The 17,027-nt window shown below is 44.5% G+C and overlaps 1 protein-coding gene across 2 annotated transcripts in view; it reads right to left on the reverse strand.

The window, feature by feature from the left end:
- The window catches only part of ITGA9 (integrin subunit alpha 9), a 183,283-nt gene that overhangs the window by 2,684 nt on the left and 163,572 nt on the right, over positions 1-17,027 (reverse strand). For both annotated transcript variants that reach the window (XM_085874357.1, XM_085874356.1), the window contains one exon: positions 580-699. In XM_085874357.1, coding sequence (XP_085730483.1) covers positions 580-699 — 120 coding nt within the window. The remainder of the gene's footprint in view (positions 1-579; positions 700-17,027) is intronic.

The following is a 17,027-nucleotide window of genomic DNA, read 5'->3' on the forward strand; positions in this document are numbered from 1 at the left end:
TCAGCATGGTGCAAGTGCTTTTGGGGAGGATACACCATCAAATCAAGTCACTCGACATACTGTATATCTCTGACAATATATTTGTGAGAATATCCAGATTAATTTGACATTAGTTTTGGTAATGATACCTTGATAATGGTGTGTTTATTAAGCTGTCTAAGGAGTACGTATAATTAAAACAGGAAGGGCAAGGACATTTAATGTACTTTTACATGGACAACAAGGAATGAATAAGGGCACACCATATATGGGTCTTAAAACTGGGATTCCAGTATCGTGAGCTAAGTGCTCAGATCATCAAATGAGCCAAGCCATGTTAGGAATGTAAAAAGCAACATTGATTTTTCCGGAATGTTTTTGTTAAATAAAGAGTATCTAATGACGACCAGAGAAAGAGTGGAAGAGATGAGGAGGAAATTTGTTGGAAGCAGAAACGCCCCCATAGCCCAGGGGTTCAATCCCCAGAGTTGGCTCAAAAAGGTTTCAGAGAAACTCAACTGCCAAGATCAAGCAAAAGAAACAAACGAATTTGATGGTAACCATATAATACAAAACAAATAGGTTACAATGTTGAATTACCTTCCAGAGCAATGTTGCCAAGAGGATGAAAATTAAAATGCCAATGAGTAGGCTGAGAGCGATGATCCATGCAGCGACATGACCCCTTGGCCGCAGCTCATGCAGAGCTTCAAAGATCACCTGTGGATGGTATGAGGAGGAATTCACAGAAAGTTCTTTCAATACTTCTCCCAATATACTTTATTTATTCTTAGCAATCATGTTATTTTTTTTGTCACCTTTTGTCACTTGTGGACATTTTTCCTACTCCCTTCCTTTTTGATTGGTTTGTCAAATTGGTTTGATTATTTTGGTTTTTGGTTTTTGATTATTTTGATTGGTCAATCAAAATCTGACATCACAGATGATGTGTTTGCTTGTGCAAATTAAGATACCCTTGATGCAATGTGATGCTGTGCGGCCTCTACGTTCTGAGCTGACAAGGCTTGAAATACATGTTCAAAACTGATCTTTGAAATAAGTTTACACATTTCAGCTTAGATGTTGCTGTGCTTTATAATTTGGAGCAAGATTCCTCCCCAAAGCCTACAGGCAGAGAAACGTGTGTAAGGGATGTCGCACACAAGCCAATGTTTGCCGATGCAACACAGCAAGATTGTCAGTGACAAATGTTGTCCAACCTTGTTTTGTCGGAGACTGCTGCACACTTGCTGCAAATAAGCGATTGTCGAGGACACAATTTTCTTTCAACAAAATGAATAAGCAATGCAGGAAGAGGATGGGAATGATGAAAGCTCTGAGTACTGCTGCTTTGGCAATAGCGCTGGTACGTCGCCAGGAGAAAGAAATGGCTGTGGGTATAGCCTTGGGGAGAGAGAAAGCTGGCTCAGGGAGCGTTCAACAACTTGCTCGTGCTACTGTGTTGACGTTTTGAGGTCTGTGTCAGATGTAGCTATAAAATCGTCTCTATTTCTATCGAAGATCCTATTCATTGAATGGTACATTAAAGCTTTCAACAGCAATTACAATAATGAATGTTAATTTCAATAAATAACAAGACAGCATCCCAAAATGGAAGGCCATCCGCATCCGTTTTGTACTCAAACTAAACTTGATAAAAACAACAGCTAAAAAAAATTTTAAAAAGGAAAATTGATCAATTAGTGCTCTCCATATTCTTATAATAAAGATTTGCTAAAATTTGATGACAAAAGCTCAAGTGGTAAATGATCTGGACACACACACACACACACACACACACACACACACACACACACACACACACACACACACACACACACACACACACACACACACACACACACACACACACACACACACACACACACACACACACACACACACACACACACACACACACACACACACACACACACTCTGATTACAGCCCCAATTGCAAAATAAGGCAAAAGAAAACTAGATATCTGTGATCATAAAGCGATCGCCAACGGTTGAAAGCCTCCCATGGTGTCCGCGATCCAATAATGGCCATGTTATCTCCGCACATATCCGAATGATGGTTATCTCTGCATGTATCTGGATGGTGGTTATCTCCATTCGTGTCTGGACGGTGATTATTTCCGATGGTGGTTATCTCCAGATGTGTCCAGATGGGGGTTGTCGGATGGACCCTCCCCTCATGCTGCTTTCCCTCACCTTCCCCTCATGCTACCTTCCCTGCCCTCCCCTTACTCTACCCTCCTCTCACACTTATTTCCCCTCACTTCATGCTGCCTTCCCTTCCCCCACCCCTCCTCGCTTGTCCAGCCCTCCTCGCTCCTCCACCACTCTCTCTCATCCCCTTTTTTTCTCTCCCCCCCCCCCACTGAGTGTACCCGTAGTCAAGATGGTGATTTCTCTTTGGACATGCCTGGGCTGTGATTATGTCCAGAAGGACCCTCCCCTCACGCTTGATGTATCTGGACGGTGGTTATTTCCAGAAGGTGGTTCAGTCCAGACAGACCCTCGCCTCAAACTGTTTTACCTTAAAGTATCTTGAAGGTGGTTATGTCCAGATGATGGTTATCTCCAGACATGTCCACACGGTGATTATATCTGGACGGATCCTCCCCTCACACTGCCTTACCTTGCGCTCCCCTCATGCTGCCTTCCCTTGCCCTCCCCTGCCATCCCCTCACACTGCATTCCCTTGCCCTAACCTCATGCTGCTTTCCCTTTCCACACCCCTTCCTCACTCTCCCCTCCATCTTCACTACCCCACCCCTGCTCACTCCCCCCTCCTTCCTCGCTCACCCACCCCGCCTCAATCTCCATCCCCTCCCTGCCTGCTCCCCAACTGCTCCTCACTCCCCCACCCCTCTTCATTCGCCCTCCATCCTCGCCCCCCCCCACTCCTCCTCACTCCCCCACCCTTTCTCGCTCACTCACCCCTCCTGGGTCTCCCTCCCTCCTCCCTCCCTTCACCCTACCTTCTCTCCTCATACCCTCCTCCCTCCCTCCCTTCCTTCTTACTCCCCCATTAATATTCCCGTCAGTGAAACGAAGGGTTGTTTTTGATAGTATATACAGTGCCGATAGAAGGTGTACTCCACTTTGAAAATTTTCACTTTTGCTGCCTTATAGCCTGGAATCAAATTGCTTTAAATCAGACTTTATCCATCTTTATTTGCACATCAAAACTCACAACTTAAAAGTGAAAAACAAATTCGAAAAATTTCAGGAAGTTAATGAAAAATACACAACAAGAATACATTGGTTGGATAAGTGTCCACACCCTGAGTTAATATTTGGTGGAACAACTTTGACAGAAATTACAGCTGAGAGTCTGTTGGGATAGGTCCCTACCAACTTTGCACACCTTCAGGTCAGGTATGGGAGCATGTGCCAGAGCAGTGCCTCGCTGCGTCCACTTTCCACCGGTACTCTAGGGGACTCCATCTGGCCATCCCCCAGGCAGATGCCTGCCCCATCCCCATCTCCTTGAGATGCCGATCAACTGGCTGCAACCATGAGGAACGTGGTCGTGCCTCCTCCACTCATGAGGCTCTCACACTGAGAGAATCTGGTGAGCAGGATCAGCGTCAGGAAGATGAGCCATATGTCCATACAGCTGCAGCAGATGCTCACGGATGATGCAGGCAACGAATCTCATTTGAGTCTCACTCAGCAACTGCTCGTTGGACACAAAGTCCGACCAGCGATAGCCAAGGATTCTCCGAAGAGAGCTGGTACCAAAAGACCTCAGTCTCCATCTCAGATCCCTGGTCTGAGTCCAAGTCACACATCCATAGAGCAAGACTGGGAGCACCAAGGACCTGAAGACTCAGACTTTCATCCTCCTGCACAGGTACCGACAGTGCCACACCCCGTGCTACTGTGAATCCATGACTCCCCAGGCCCGACCCAGACACCTGTTGACCTCTGGCTCACAGCCAGCAGAGACATGAATATCGCTGCCAAGGTAAGTGAACCTCTCCGTGACCTCAATATCATCACCACAAACAGGTACAAACAGGATAGCAGCATCCAAGATGTCATTGAAAGACTGGATCATAGTTTTGACCCAGGAAACCCTTAATCCCAGCGGCTCTTGCTCCTCATTCAGCACCTCGAGGGCCCCCAAAAGGATATCTAGAGTCTCCGCAAAGATGACTGCATCATCTGCGAAATCAAAGTCAGAGATCTTGACATTCCCAAACGATGCGCCACAGCTTTATCTCTCTGACATCCTCCCCAGAATCCAGTCCATACAAGTGCTAAAACGTGTGGGGGGGCAGATCACACCCCCTGACGAACTCCAGTAACAACTGGAAATAAGTCAGAGATGGTACCACCACATCTCACAGCACTCTCAGTACCAGAGTGTAGTTCAGACATCAAATCGATCAGTATTGGTGGCACCCCACGAAGACCAAGAATCCTCCAGAGGGCATCCCGATTCACTGCATCAAACGCTTTACAGAGATCAACATCGGCTGCAAGAAGCCCCTGCCGAAACTCCTGTCTGCGTTCAGTGATCCCAGGATCCCAGGCCACAGATCCCAGGAGCTTTAACTCATTTCAACCAGTTTATCGCAGCCTGTGTTTCCACAAATGAGGATAGACCACAGTTGATTGGAGGGTCAGCAATAGGGATTGTAACACCCCTGTCATCCAACTCGACAGTTGGTGGGGATAAGCCTGGTACAATCGCTGAAAGTAACCGGCCCAGCGGGCCTTCACTTCGGACTCCTGTCAAGAGCCTACCACTCTCTTCTCTAACTGCAGTACACCGAGGGATGGGCTTGGATGAATGCAATGCGTGAATTCCCCTGTAAGCAGGACGAGAATCACTTGACCACAGGTGATGCTCTACCCCCTCACAGATTCCTCGCACAGAGGCTTCCTTGTCCACCCTAAGCGCACGTACAGTTTTACACCTCAGCTCCCTGAACAGCTCACCTCTGCCATTCAGCCTGGCCCTGTAACTCTGGTCAATGGTATTCAGTGTCCCTTGAGAGACAAAATTCTTCTTCACCCTCCGGTGAGTTCCAAGACATCCACCGGCAACATCAAGGATGGTGGTTTAGAAGGCACTCCACAACTCTTCAGGATCCCCCAAAGCACTCAGATCCCCCAAATCTCCACTTAGCCTGTTCGTAAACTCATCACCTACCCTCTCATCCTTGAGCTTACCAATGTCCAGCCGAGGCTGGGATGGTACCATTCTCCTGGATTTAAGCTGCAACTTAAGAGTTGCAACAACAAGCCGGCGGTCAGTATTGTGGAACTGAGCACTCCAGTAGACCTGCAGTTCTGGATCATCCACCAGCGACCATCAATGAGGATATGGTCAATCTCCTTTGCCACACCGCCAGCGTTGGAATACCAAGTCCAGCGATGAGCTTGTGGGTGCTGAAACCATGAACCAGCCACCCTAAGTCCATGACTTCTTGCAAAGTAAATGAAGTTTGTGCGATTCTGGTTCACAGTTCCAGACCCATGGAGACCAACACACATCTCATAACCATCCCTATCAGTTCCAGTCGATGCATTGAAATCCCCCAAGACTCGAAGTGTATCTTGCCTGGGACACTGATCAACCACAGACTCGAGCGTGGCGTAGAATGCGTCCTTCACGGTGAGATCACTCGCCTCAGTCGGAGCATAAACAGAGACCAGGGAAATGACACCTAAGGAGTGACGAATCCTTAATCTCATAATACGCTCATTGACCGGTGTTACCTCAATTATCATTGGAGTCAGCTTATTGGACACAGCTACAGCAACTCCTTGGGCATGGTAACCATCAGAGCAACCAGACCAATAGTAGGTGTAAACACCCACCATGATCTTGCCACGATCTGGTCTCCAAACCTCAGAGAGTGCTGAAATACCGATGTCCAATTGCTTGAGCTCAGATGATAACAGAGACAGGTGATCATCCTTTCTTTGGGATAGGACATTCCAGGCACCCACCCGAAGGGACCGCCTCAGGTTAACCCAAGGAGACCGCCGTCTGGTGGACGACACCTCAGCTCCACCCCGACACACTCTCCCGCAATCTGACCCAGGAAAGTTCCCCGTGGTTTCCCTCCTCTCATCAAAGATTGGGGGTCCCGAAGGCCTTGCCCCAATCCCCTCCTCCGGTGAGCTGCCCTGCGAAGGGAAGCTGCACAGGAGGTACTCCCACGGAGTGGATTTTCAGATTTTTTTTAATGCTTTTGGAATGTTTTGTGGGATGAAGGGTTTTACGATGACCAGAGTGCAAATCCTGCCACCAACCTCCAAAGAAAAAGTAACCCAACTGCAGGAGGACGTCCACAGAAACAGTTGGACACTATATATGGATGGCCGTTGGCTCACAAGGAGCTGCTCCGCCCTTTGACAGGTATTGTTCTTCATCCTGCTGGGTGACCATATCATACACCCTCCTCGCTAAGAAACTTGGTGGGGGAGATAGTTTCGTCGCTGCCAGGCTCCTGGGGCCAGAAGCGCTCTGATTCACACATCTGGTGTGATACGGCCTGTGCCATGCCCATGTGCGCACGCACGCACGCGCACGCGCACGCACACGCGCACGCGCACGCGCACGCGCACGCGCACGCGCACGCACACACACACACACACACACACACACACACACACACACACACACACACACACACACACACACACACACACACACACACACACACACTCAGCAGTGCATACTCTGATCTGGGAGGGCTCCATTCCACCTTCTTAAACACACATGTGAAGATAACAACCAATGACACACACTAAGGAGGTATGTGTCAATATAATTGAAAGGCAAAGACTTTGGTCCAGTTGCAGAATGCATCCTTGTTGAAAGGATTTGACGATTTACTCAAATATTTTCTCAAGTTTCCCCCTTCAGGACATCCTTAATTTGAGGATCATTGCATATTCGAATATTCCTTAAGTTTTTCCTTCAAACCTTCCTTAAACTCAAGGGAGCACTCCCCTGTCCGAAAACACCAACTTTTGAGTTTTCAAATGGTGCTTTTCATGGAAACCCTTATCTAAAACACACACTGGGGAATATCTCGAATTATATTGAAGATCTATGACCCCCAGGAATCATTTCTATAAAAATGTGTTCAAATAATATATTTATAAACTTCGTCGCACTGACAATCCCCACACATGATATCTGGCCGATGAAAAGGCGTGTTCTCATGCAGGTACTGCAGGTGCAGGTGAACTCGTTGTTATTCTGTGCCGCAAGTGTAGTGGTACTTTCATGGTGTGAACATTCATTACTTCATGTTCAGGTTCAGGTTATTTAGATACCAATTTAATTGATACTGATGGTAACCCCAGGAAAAAAAAGGTCAACTGCATACATAACTCGAGGGGGAGCACTCGGTAGAGTGCAAAACCTCCGCCGCCAATACTGCTTGGTCACTCAAGTGAACCTGATATCCTATTCATTCAATTTGACATCAACAGTGCTCACAGAGTTATAGTTTGCAACTTTCCCTTTTACTTTTAACTTTTACATACTCAATTCATTCGTCATAACTAGATTCCTTGAGACAGAAATTGATTTTACGTGGGTATATCCACCTGAAGTTCCAAAATCAGCTGCAATTATAATTTTGGCATGTTTTTTGTTGGAAATCACTTATAACATGTAGAAATGCAAAAAAAATCGAAATTTTGTTGAAAAAAAAGTTGCAAATTTTTTTTTTCTCTAACAATTTTTTTTTTGGGGGGGGGGGGGGGTTGGAAATCACTTAAAACATGTAGAAATGCAAAAAAAAAAACTATTCAACTATTTTTTCAAAATGGCCGCCATAGTGGCCATATTGGACTTTGGACCAAGTCCAAAATCTAACGGTATGATCCTTGGACCATACATAATCCCCCCACAAAGTGTCGTCGAAATCCGTCGAGGAGTTTTTCCGTAATACTGTTCACAAACAAACAAACAAACAAACAAACAGAAAGGGGTTAAAACAGTAACCTCCGATCTTCGATGGCGGAGGTTAATAAGTAGATCGAAGGTAGCGTGTTGTTCGATCCATAACTTGTCAATCCCACATCGCATTGGGGGAGTCCCAGTTTATCCTGTGGATCCAGGCTTTCCCCAAATTTAGTGATTCTTTACAATTATGCACTATTTATAGCTTTGTGTTGCAATTAAACATAAAAGTACGTCGACAACACATATCATACAACTACAGAATACAATGTACTGTGTCTCTTCCTGAAGCCAGTTTGTGGATTGCTTCACAGCCATCGAGCTCTCGGACGCTTCTTATTCTTCCCTCTAATCGGACGTCTCTTCCTCTCTGTCTAATCTGATTGATTGCCGAGCATAGAACGGCTCTGAAGGATTTCCTCAAACTTGAGGAAATCCTTACGTGAGGACTTCCAAGGGGTAGTTTATGCAACAGCTCTGAAGGAAATCCTTCACAAAGGAGGCACAGTGTACCTGAAGGGGAATTGAGTCGGCTATGGTGCCATTGGAAGAGAGAAGGGACAAAAGGGAAGCATACTCCAGAGACAGACTGAACAATATGTCAACCTGTTTTTAGAGGAGGGAGACAACTTTGAAAGTTGATTCTTGAGTGATATTAGATTTACAAAATTAATTATGATATTAGATATGCATCGCTATTATATTTAGATAGATGACGTCCACCTCCCCTATTGTTTGTGTCTAAAAATCCCAACTATATTGACCTTTTATTTGATGTTTTTACCCTCTGGTATCTGTCTTAAATGTGTCTCTTAGCGCTTCGCAAGGCTGCGAGGCGGCAAGTTTTGGTGGCAAAATGTCGTCCTCCTTTCAGGACTGAAAAGCAAAGTCGGGTAAAATGTCGGTGGAGTAGTTCGCCCACACCCACCGGCAGGGACAAAGACCAATAGCAGCTGGGAGAGCTAAGCACGTCATCAAAGCGGGTGGGGGATAAAGGCAGGTGCGTCGGGTAGAAGCGGAGGAGATATCTATACTCAGCCTGGAGAGAAGTTGCATCAGGTCTTGCAGAGCTGAGCACCAGAGCCGCACACCCGCCCATCTGGCTACTCCCATCATTCTCCTCGCAGGCATCCGATGGCATGTAGACTGCAGCTGTTAAAAAGGCTGTTTCTCTGCTGCTACCTGTAATCGGTTCCTGCCTGCCTCCTCAAGTCATGTGGTGTCCTGCTGGGCATCGCCAATTATTTTCATCCTGTCAGCCACTGTGTCTATCTCCTGTGGTTTGATTGAGTGGGCCCCAATGAAATACATAATCAAGACATTGTGTTAATTCATTTGTTCCATGGGCATGTATGTCAGTTAGTGGGTAAGGGGCTATTGTGTTATTACCTCTGCCACCGAAGGTGGGCAGAGGTTATGTTTTCAACCCTATCTGTCTCTCTGTGAACAGAATTTCTCAAAAAGTTCTGAACGGATTCGGACAAAATTTGTTGGAGAGGTTGGGAGTGTGACAAGGATGAATTGATTAGATTTTGGTTAAGATCCACATCTGGATTCTATAATTTTTAAAGTGATTCTTCATGATTGGAAGATAGGGCCAAAATCGATAAATAGCAAGATATCTCAAAAATGGACGAGTTATGACAAAACTTGGTGGATGAGTTGGGTTGGTGACCAGAACAAGCCAACTAGATTTCAGTTAAGGTCCAGATACAGATTTTGGTTAAAGTCCGGATGCCTGTCAATGGCCTACAAAATGTAAACTGTTCAGACTGGCAGAGATATGCGTTCTACTGAGTGCTGTTGTAGTTATTGATTGTATTTGCTTCCTGTATATTTCTTTCCCTGAACCATCAATTTAGTATGAAGTTGGACTTGGTCTCGTGTGAATTCTGATTGTCCTGATGGCTTCATTTTTGGTTTCTTATTAATCCCGTTAAGGGTGATTGGTTGCGGTCTCCAAACCGCAAAATGACAGTGTCACTTGGCCTTCAGGTTTGTTTGGCCTAATTAGATTGAGTTACATGACACCTATCGGTGTGACACTCTCCCCATTTGGGGACTCCAATCTACATGATTACACGGCTTTGGATGTGAGGATCCGGCAGGGAGTCTTCAAAGCAGTTGACTATCACCGTCGCTTTGATGTGACATGCTGGATTTGAACCGGGTAATTGGAATGACCGGTGACTGTAACATTTGTGTCTGGAGCTTGGGATTGGACCCAAGGCATGAGAAATCATGACTCAAAGTGAAATTGCAGTAAAATAATTATTTTCATGACAAAACCATCACTATAAGACCAAGGCAATCAGAACTTGGAAGGCGCACATTGGTTGGATGCCACTGTGACCCCGATGGACAGAGTAGAGGAAGGACCCTTAGAGGGTACGGTGAAGTTGCACCGACTACCCGGTAGCCCTGAAGATTCCCCATCAGAGAGACCAGAGCCACGAATGAACAAGCGGGGAGCAGCAGGCCAAGGATGCCACAGCCAAACATGCGCCAGCAAATTGCGGCCAATATGTCCATGTTTGAAAACTTGGGAGTACAACTAAGGCAGGGCATGGAGGCTGGCCAGGCTGAGACGAGGGCTATTGGTGGCAGGTATGACAAAACAAAATGGGGGCAGAAATGAAAGTGAGTCAAGCGAATCCGCAGGCAAAATGGAAACCATGGGGTTTTTATCTGTAAGTGCTCCATCATACATATACAATGACTCATTAATTAATGTAAGAACTGCACAATAAAATCTGTGTATTTAGAGATATGAACGAGTGCTCTATTGGGGAGGGGTAAAGCAACTTTCGTGTTTTTTCCATTTACCAGCTCGTTTCAGTCTTTACGAATATCATATTCTACCACTATTGGCTTTTGCTCATATTCTCTTTATTCAAAGGTTGCCATCATATTGCTATTTCATGTGTAGAGTTTTGGGATAGTCCTTCCATCATCAATCTTTCTTTCACCTGTGTTTTTATGTCAGATCTTTTCCTGTTCTACTCTTAAGCAACCCAATCCCAGACCTAAACTTTCCTGTGATCTCTCTGATCTTTTAAAAAGGATCTCTTGGGTTTTCTGCTCTGTTATCACTTTCTATCTCTACGAAGGCCTCTGAAATGTTTATCTTTAGCATTCCAAGCTTGGCGTTGGAAGTCGGCATTTAGTTGCTTAATGTCCTCTCTTGATGCACCTTTGGTTTTCATCTTTCTTCTTCAGTCTTAAATATTTATTGCCTCTTCTGACAGCTATTCAGCCTTTTTCTTTTGGGATGTTGTTTTGGCCTCTTCTTTTACAATGTCTTCAACCTCTTGCCACAATTTGTTTGGCATTGTGTCAACCAAGTCCAGCTCTGCAATACGGCTTTCTTTTTTTTTAACCTTCATTAGATATTTAACCAACGCATGCGAAGCAAAACTGGGTTTAAGCAATTATTTCATGTCTGTCCATCCATCTGTAAACATCAGTTTACGATCAAGGAACAACTTATTTAAATTGAATGTTATATTTTGAACACGAATTGGAACATGAATCAGAAAACAATTCCACCATTTCACAATACTACTTTATCTCTGAATTTGTCCCGATCACATATGCATAGAGAGGAATGAGAAAATTGTGTTTTTCTTTTTACTCTGTCCTCCTGTCTGGCAGTGACAAAAAATTGAAAATGACTCAAAACAGGAAACTGACCGTTTTTAAGGATGTTATAAAGGACACAAACAACAGGCATAAAGAACTAATGTAATGTTTAGATAGGGTGATGTAATCGATCCATTTTACCGCCGTTGATGTAAATTCTGGAATTAATTTGTTCACATGACTTTTACAATCTTTCTTTGATTTAAATTTAGTTACCTGCAGTACTTGAACACTGTAGAACACAAATCACCTTCTTTGCACTTTCAAAACCTTTCCATTTTGCAGTACTTGGACATGTTAAATAAGATGGTGTGTAAGGGTGGTGTACAAGACTGCTTCAATCGTGCTAAACTTCCAGAATTTCTTAACCATCTTTAAAATCATTATTTAAAATAGAATTATATATTTGAATACTGTGTGGGGTAACGTGTTGTATGAACTCCCCATGTAGTGTTTTGATATGTTTTCAAGGTCAGAGTTTCAGAGTTTTGGGGGTTTTTTTTTCCACTTTCTCAATTTAACTCATAGTTTTATCACATTGAAGGAGTTCATGATCTGTCCTCCAGTCTGTGCCTGGCAGAGTGTTGGCAGATTGCACAGCACTTCTCCATCTTCTATGGATTAGAATTTAGTCAATCTGATTTATATGTTGTCATAAAGTGCAGTCCATGTGTACAGTCCATGTGTACAGTCCATGTGTACAGTCCATGTGTACAGTCCATGTGTACAGTCCATGTGTACAGTCTGTGCTTTGGTTGTTACCTTCGCATTCTGCGAAAGGTTATGTTTTGGTCGGCGTGTATTTATTTATTTATTTATTTATTTATTTGTAATCTTGTGATTCGTATAACTCAAAAAGTATTAAACCGAATTGCATGAAATTTGGTGGGATGATTGGTTATTAGCCAGGAAGCATTCGATTAGATTTTGGGATCGTTCGGGTCAAAGGTCAAGGTCACGAAAAGGTCAAAATCGTCTTTTTACGATAACACGGTCAATTTTTATTCAATTTGCATGCAACTAACGCCAAAATGTTCAGAATTCAACGCCTCATCTTGTGATATGCAATATGACACAATGACGCCCATACTCTTGTTACCGGTTAGGGGTCAAAGGTCAGGGGGGTCACGACCTTGAAAAATATGCGGTTTTTGTCATAACGCGGTCAATTCTTGTCCGCTTTACATGAACCCAGCACCAAAATGTTCAGAATTTAATGCCCAATCTTGTGACACAATGACGTCATAACACATGTCACCGGTTGGGGTAAAATGTCGGGGGGGGGGTCACGCCCTTGAAAAATATGCGGTTTTCGGCATAACTCAGTCAATTCTTATTCGATTTGCATGAAACCAGCATCAAACGAGATGACCTTCTCTTGTTGAAACGTTGTATTCAACGAGCTTGCGAGTGAAGACTTGGCAAAACGACGCAAGTTGATTGTTGTTTAGTCCGTAGCCCCCGAAAGTCGGGGGGGGGGGAGGTCATGACATTATAGATGTGGTTTGTGTCATAAGACCATTCATATGAAACCAGTTCCCCACACTCATACCAAGAACAAAAAAAGTAGTGGCGGCGAAGGTATGCACTCTATGAGTGCCCGTTCTAGTTGAACCATGTGTTTACAATTAGGAGCTCATTCTCCACACAGAACTCCAGCATTCCTCATTTCAGACACTGAGTCTGTGCTTTCCTGCAATCCCTGGTGCCTCCTGCTTTTCCAATTTTTATATTCCAGTCTCTCATATTAATCAAAACATCTCCTTTGGGCACCTGTTCTACCAGTTCCTGCAACTTTCCATAAAACTCCACATTTTCTTCATCTGCTGCAGAAGTTGGAGCATATATCTGAATAGTGATGGTGTTCACTGGATGTCCATCCTTTAAACCTCACTGATCCTATCATTGACTGGGTTGTAAAAGAGTACTAATCCTGCCATATTTTTATTGTAAATCACTTCATTCCATTTATTTTACAGATTCCGTGACCAGAAAAGAACACTTTATAATCGTCAGATGAAACTGCCCCAAACCAGTCCATCTAAGTTCACTTAACCCCAAAATTTCAGTTCTTGTCCTCTCCACCTCTCTCTTTGTTACATCTACCTTCCCATGATTCATTGACCTTACATTTCCTGTTCCAATTTTGCAAACACGTGAGAAGCTAAAAGTTCGACTTTCAGCTCTGGCAGCCTCAGAAACTTGATTTCCTTGCAAGTTTCAAACAGTCCTGTCATACCTGCCAGTACTGCTCATCAAAACACTTTGCTCTTCCCCAGGAGCCATCTGGGTGCTTTCACACCTTGTGGTGGTATAATTTCGATTCATTATCCCATGGGTCACCATTGGAAATGGTTAATGAAATGAAAGGGTAGAAGGATTGCTGTCTTTACCACATTCAACCCCATTTGTTTTTGTATACCATGTCAAGGCTCATGGTAGAGATAATGCGCAGAAATATATAACAAAGCAGGAGACAAGACGGGTGAGAGAGGGAAGCACAAATAGTGGGGAATAAAGACAATAGGATATCTCAGGAAGGGATAGGGATAGGGTGGGGTACACGGGGTAAACAAGATGGTACTACAAGGACTGTCAGGAAGGAAAACAGGGAATTTGAAGGAGGAAGGTTTTGGGTGGATAAACGGGGGATGAAAAGATCAAGATTTTGGATGGGGGGAAGATATGAGATGGGGGTGAACAGCTGTTTTGAAGACCTGGAGGGAGGAGTGGGATTGAAGAGAGTGTGGGAGTTTGTTACAGAGGCAGGAAAAAAGAGGAATGAAAGAGTGAAGGTGAGCAGCGATTCTTGATTTTGGCAGTTTCACCAGAAGGGGTTTTTTGGCGGACCTTGAGTACCCTGCGGAAGTATAGGAGGGACAGATCACAGACAGAGGAAAGCGGGGGGCAAGGCCAGAGAGGAGACAGTAGAAGACAGAAAGACCACCGACCTGCCTCCGGTGAGAGAGTGAGAGACCCAAAGACTCAGCTTCCTCGCAGGAGATGCCAATGATCCCAAAAGCCTTGGTTACCACAGCATGAAGCTGAGCGAGGTGTGAGACAGAAGCACCACCCCAAAGGGGAGAGCAGTACTCCATCAGATTGTGGATAAAAGCTTTGTAAGTGGTTAAAAGCTCAGGTGTGCCAAGGAAGGACCTTGCACAACATAGGATGCCCAGTTGACGACTGGCTTTGGAGGTCAGCTTGGAGATGTGGCTTTCCCATGAAAGATTGTGACAGATAGTGAGCCCCAAAAGCTTGAATGAAAGAACTTCAAGGGGATTATTTAGAAAGTATATGGGGGTGGGGGGGGTTGCAGATGGTTCTTTCAGAGAGACATCGTGAGGGTGTGAGATTTGTCAGGATTGAAAGACATGTTCTAAGTGTTTGACCAGCTTGTGATTTTCTTCAGGTCTGCAGAGAGTGAGGAGGCTGCTGCCTGCCAATCAGAGGGATAAACGATGGTTCTGCAGAGGGTGGAGTCATTAGCAAAGGGATAAAAAGGATTTTCCAGAGAGTCTGAGAGATCATTGATGAAAACCAGAAAAAGCACAGGGCCAAGAACACTGCCTTGAGGAACTCCAGCCTGGACAGGAAGAGGGGATGAGATAACTTCATTAAGAGCCACGTGTTGACTGCAATGGGAGAGGAAGTCTGCAAGCCAGGAGTGGAGGTGGCCTTGGATACCATAAGAAGAGAGTTTGGTGAGCAGTGCGGGATGCCAGACCGAACTGAAAGCTCGCGATATGTCCAGCGAGATGGCTCTGATCTCATGTTTGGCATTTAAGACCTCCATCCATTGTTGGGAAAGCAGAAGCAGCATGTCTCGGGTAGAGTGATCTGGTCTATGTCCAAATTGATGGTCGGAAATCAAGCCATAGCCTTTGGGTTAACACGAGGGAAACATGACTATTCTATATTAGTAGATAGTGATATTTTTTCTCTTTTTTTTTGCTGAGATCATTTCATCGCTATTTTGGTTTTGAAAATTTAAAAGACTTGTGAAGCAAGAAGATGAGAATTTTGTAAAAAGTTTGTAAATCACCTGTGGCATAGTACAACGGAGGTTCCGTTAACATAATATTCACTATACAGTATATGGTACTACAGTTTATGTCATCCTCAAGTACAGCAGTATATGTGGCGAATGCTCACAGTGCTCCCTAAAGTAGAGGTGACTATTTTCATTAAATTAATGATGTTTCAGGGAATGCATCAAGAGAGACATCTCGAGAGACAATAAACCACAAAGTAGTCCGGGAGCCAACCGATCAAAATTGAAAAAAAATTGCCCGGTCTGCTATAAAATTTTTGTGTTGATTTTCATAAAGAGACACCCTTTGAGTATATGAAAACCAATGTTGGCAATGGTGAAACTCTTGCGCAACAACACAGTCAACACTTTTGCGAGCCCCCTCTGATAACAAAATGTTGGCAAAAGCGAAGATGTAGGATGGGGGTAGGGGTAATTCATATTGTCCTAAAATCATAACCACTAAACCTATATACACAAATGACCCCTCATATTAAAGAGGAGTTCATTTCCTATATCACAATTGGTGTAGATTTAACCTACCTACAATTGACAAGGTTATATGTCAAACAACAAAAGATTTATGCAACTCAGAAATGCTTGACTATCAATGGGGTCAGGAACAAGAACATACTTTTACATGCCATGGTTTTAAGGAAGATAAAATTAGAAATGGATTAACACAATATTGTGACATGAAACATCCTCTTCAGAGGAAGAGTCACTCTCTGAAACAACTCCACCACATGAACCTCTCTGACCAAGGCATATGCATGTCACTCAGCAAGGCACAGCAGCCTTTTTGCATGAACATCGTTTCAGACATTTGGATAATTTGCACATGCAAGACACCGTTTTGTCTATGTTTGGCTTGGCTGGCTTAGACATGAGAATTGGGACCAGTTTTCCATTGATAAGGGTTCTGCCAAATGTTGTGGCTGGGGGAAGTGCTCGGTCACTGAGATGTGCACGTCTATACAGAAGCAATTGATACAATGCTCTTAAAACAAGGAAGTAAAACGCATCTTCTGTTGCTGGCAGTGACCTAAGGTCTAATTTTGAAGAGACAAACATATGCTGCCTGAGGGTATCCAAACAGCTGAACCCTTTTTGGCCATGCAGAGCAGTCCAGTATACTCTGGCCTCATCAATGACACATTCTGTTGCTGCCATTTCACTATCTCTTCCAAAATCAACAAGGTGGGGAAGGTTTCCTATCAGTCCCAGAGAAACCTGTGCCGCTCTTCTTTTCACAGGAACACAGGCATCATCCCAACTGACTGGAAGAGGGGCCTTGTTGTCCCTCTCTGGAAAGGGAAGGGTGATCGCCAAGACTGCAACAACTACCGAGGGGTGACGCTGCTCTCAGTGCCGGGCAAGGTCTTTGCTCGGATAATTCTTGATAGGGTTCGCCACCATCTG

The sequence above is a fragment of the Eptatretus burgeri genome, chromosome 3 (assembly GCF_056783735.1).
Source record: "Eptatretus burgeri isolate ZD-2024b chromosome 3, Ebu_testis_v1, whole genome shotgun sequence".
Classification (NCBI taxonomy): Eukaryota; Metazoa; Chordata; class Myxini; order Myxiniformes; family Myxinidae; genus Eptatretus; species Eptatretus burgeri.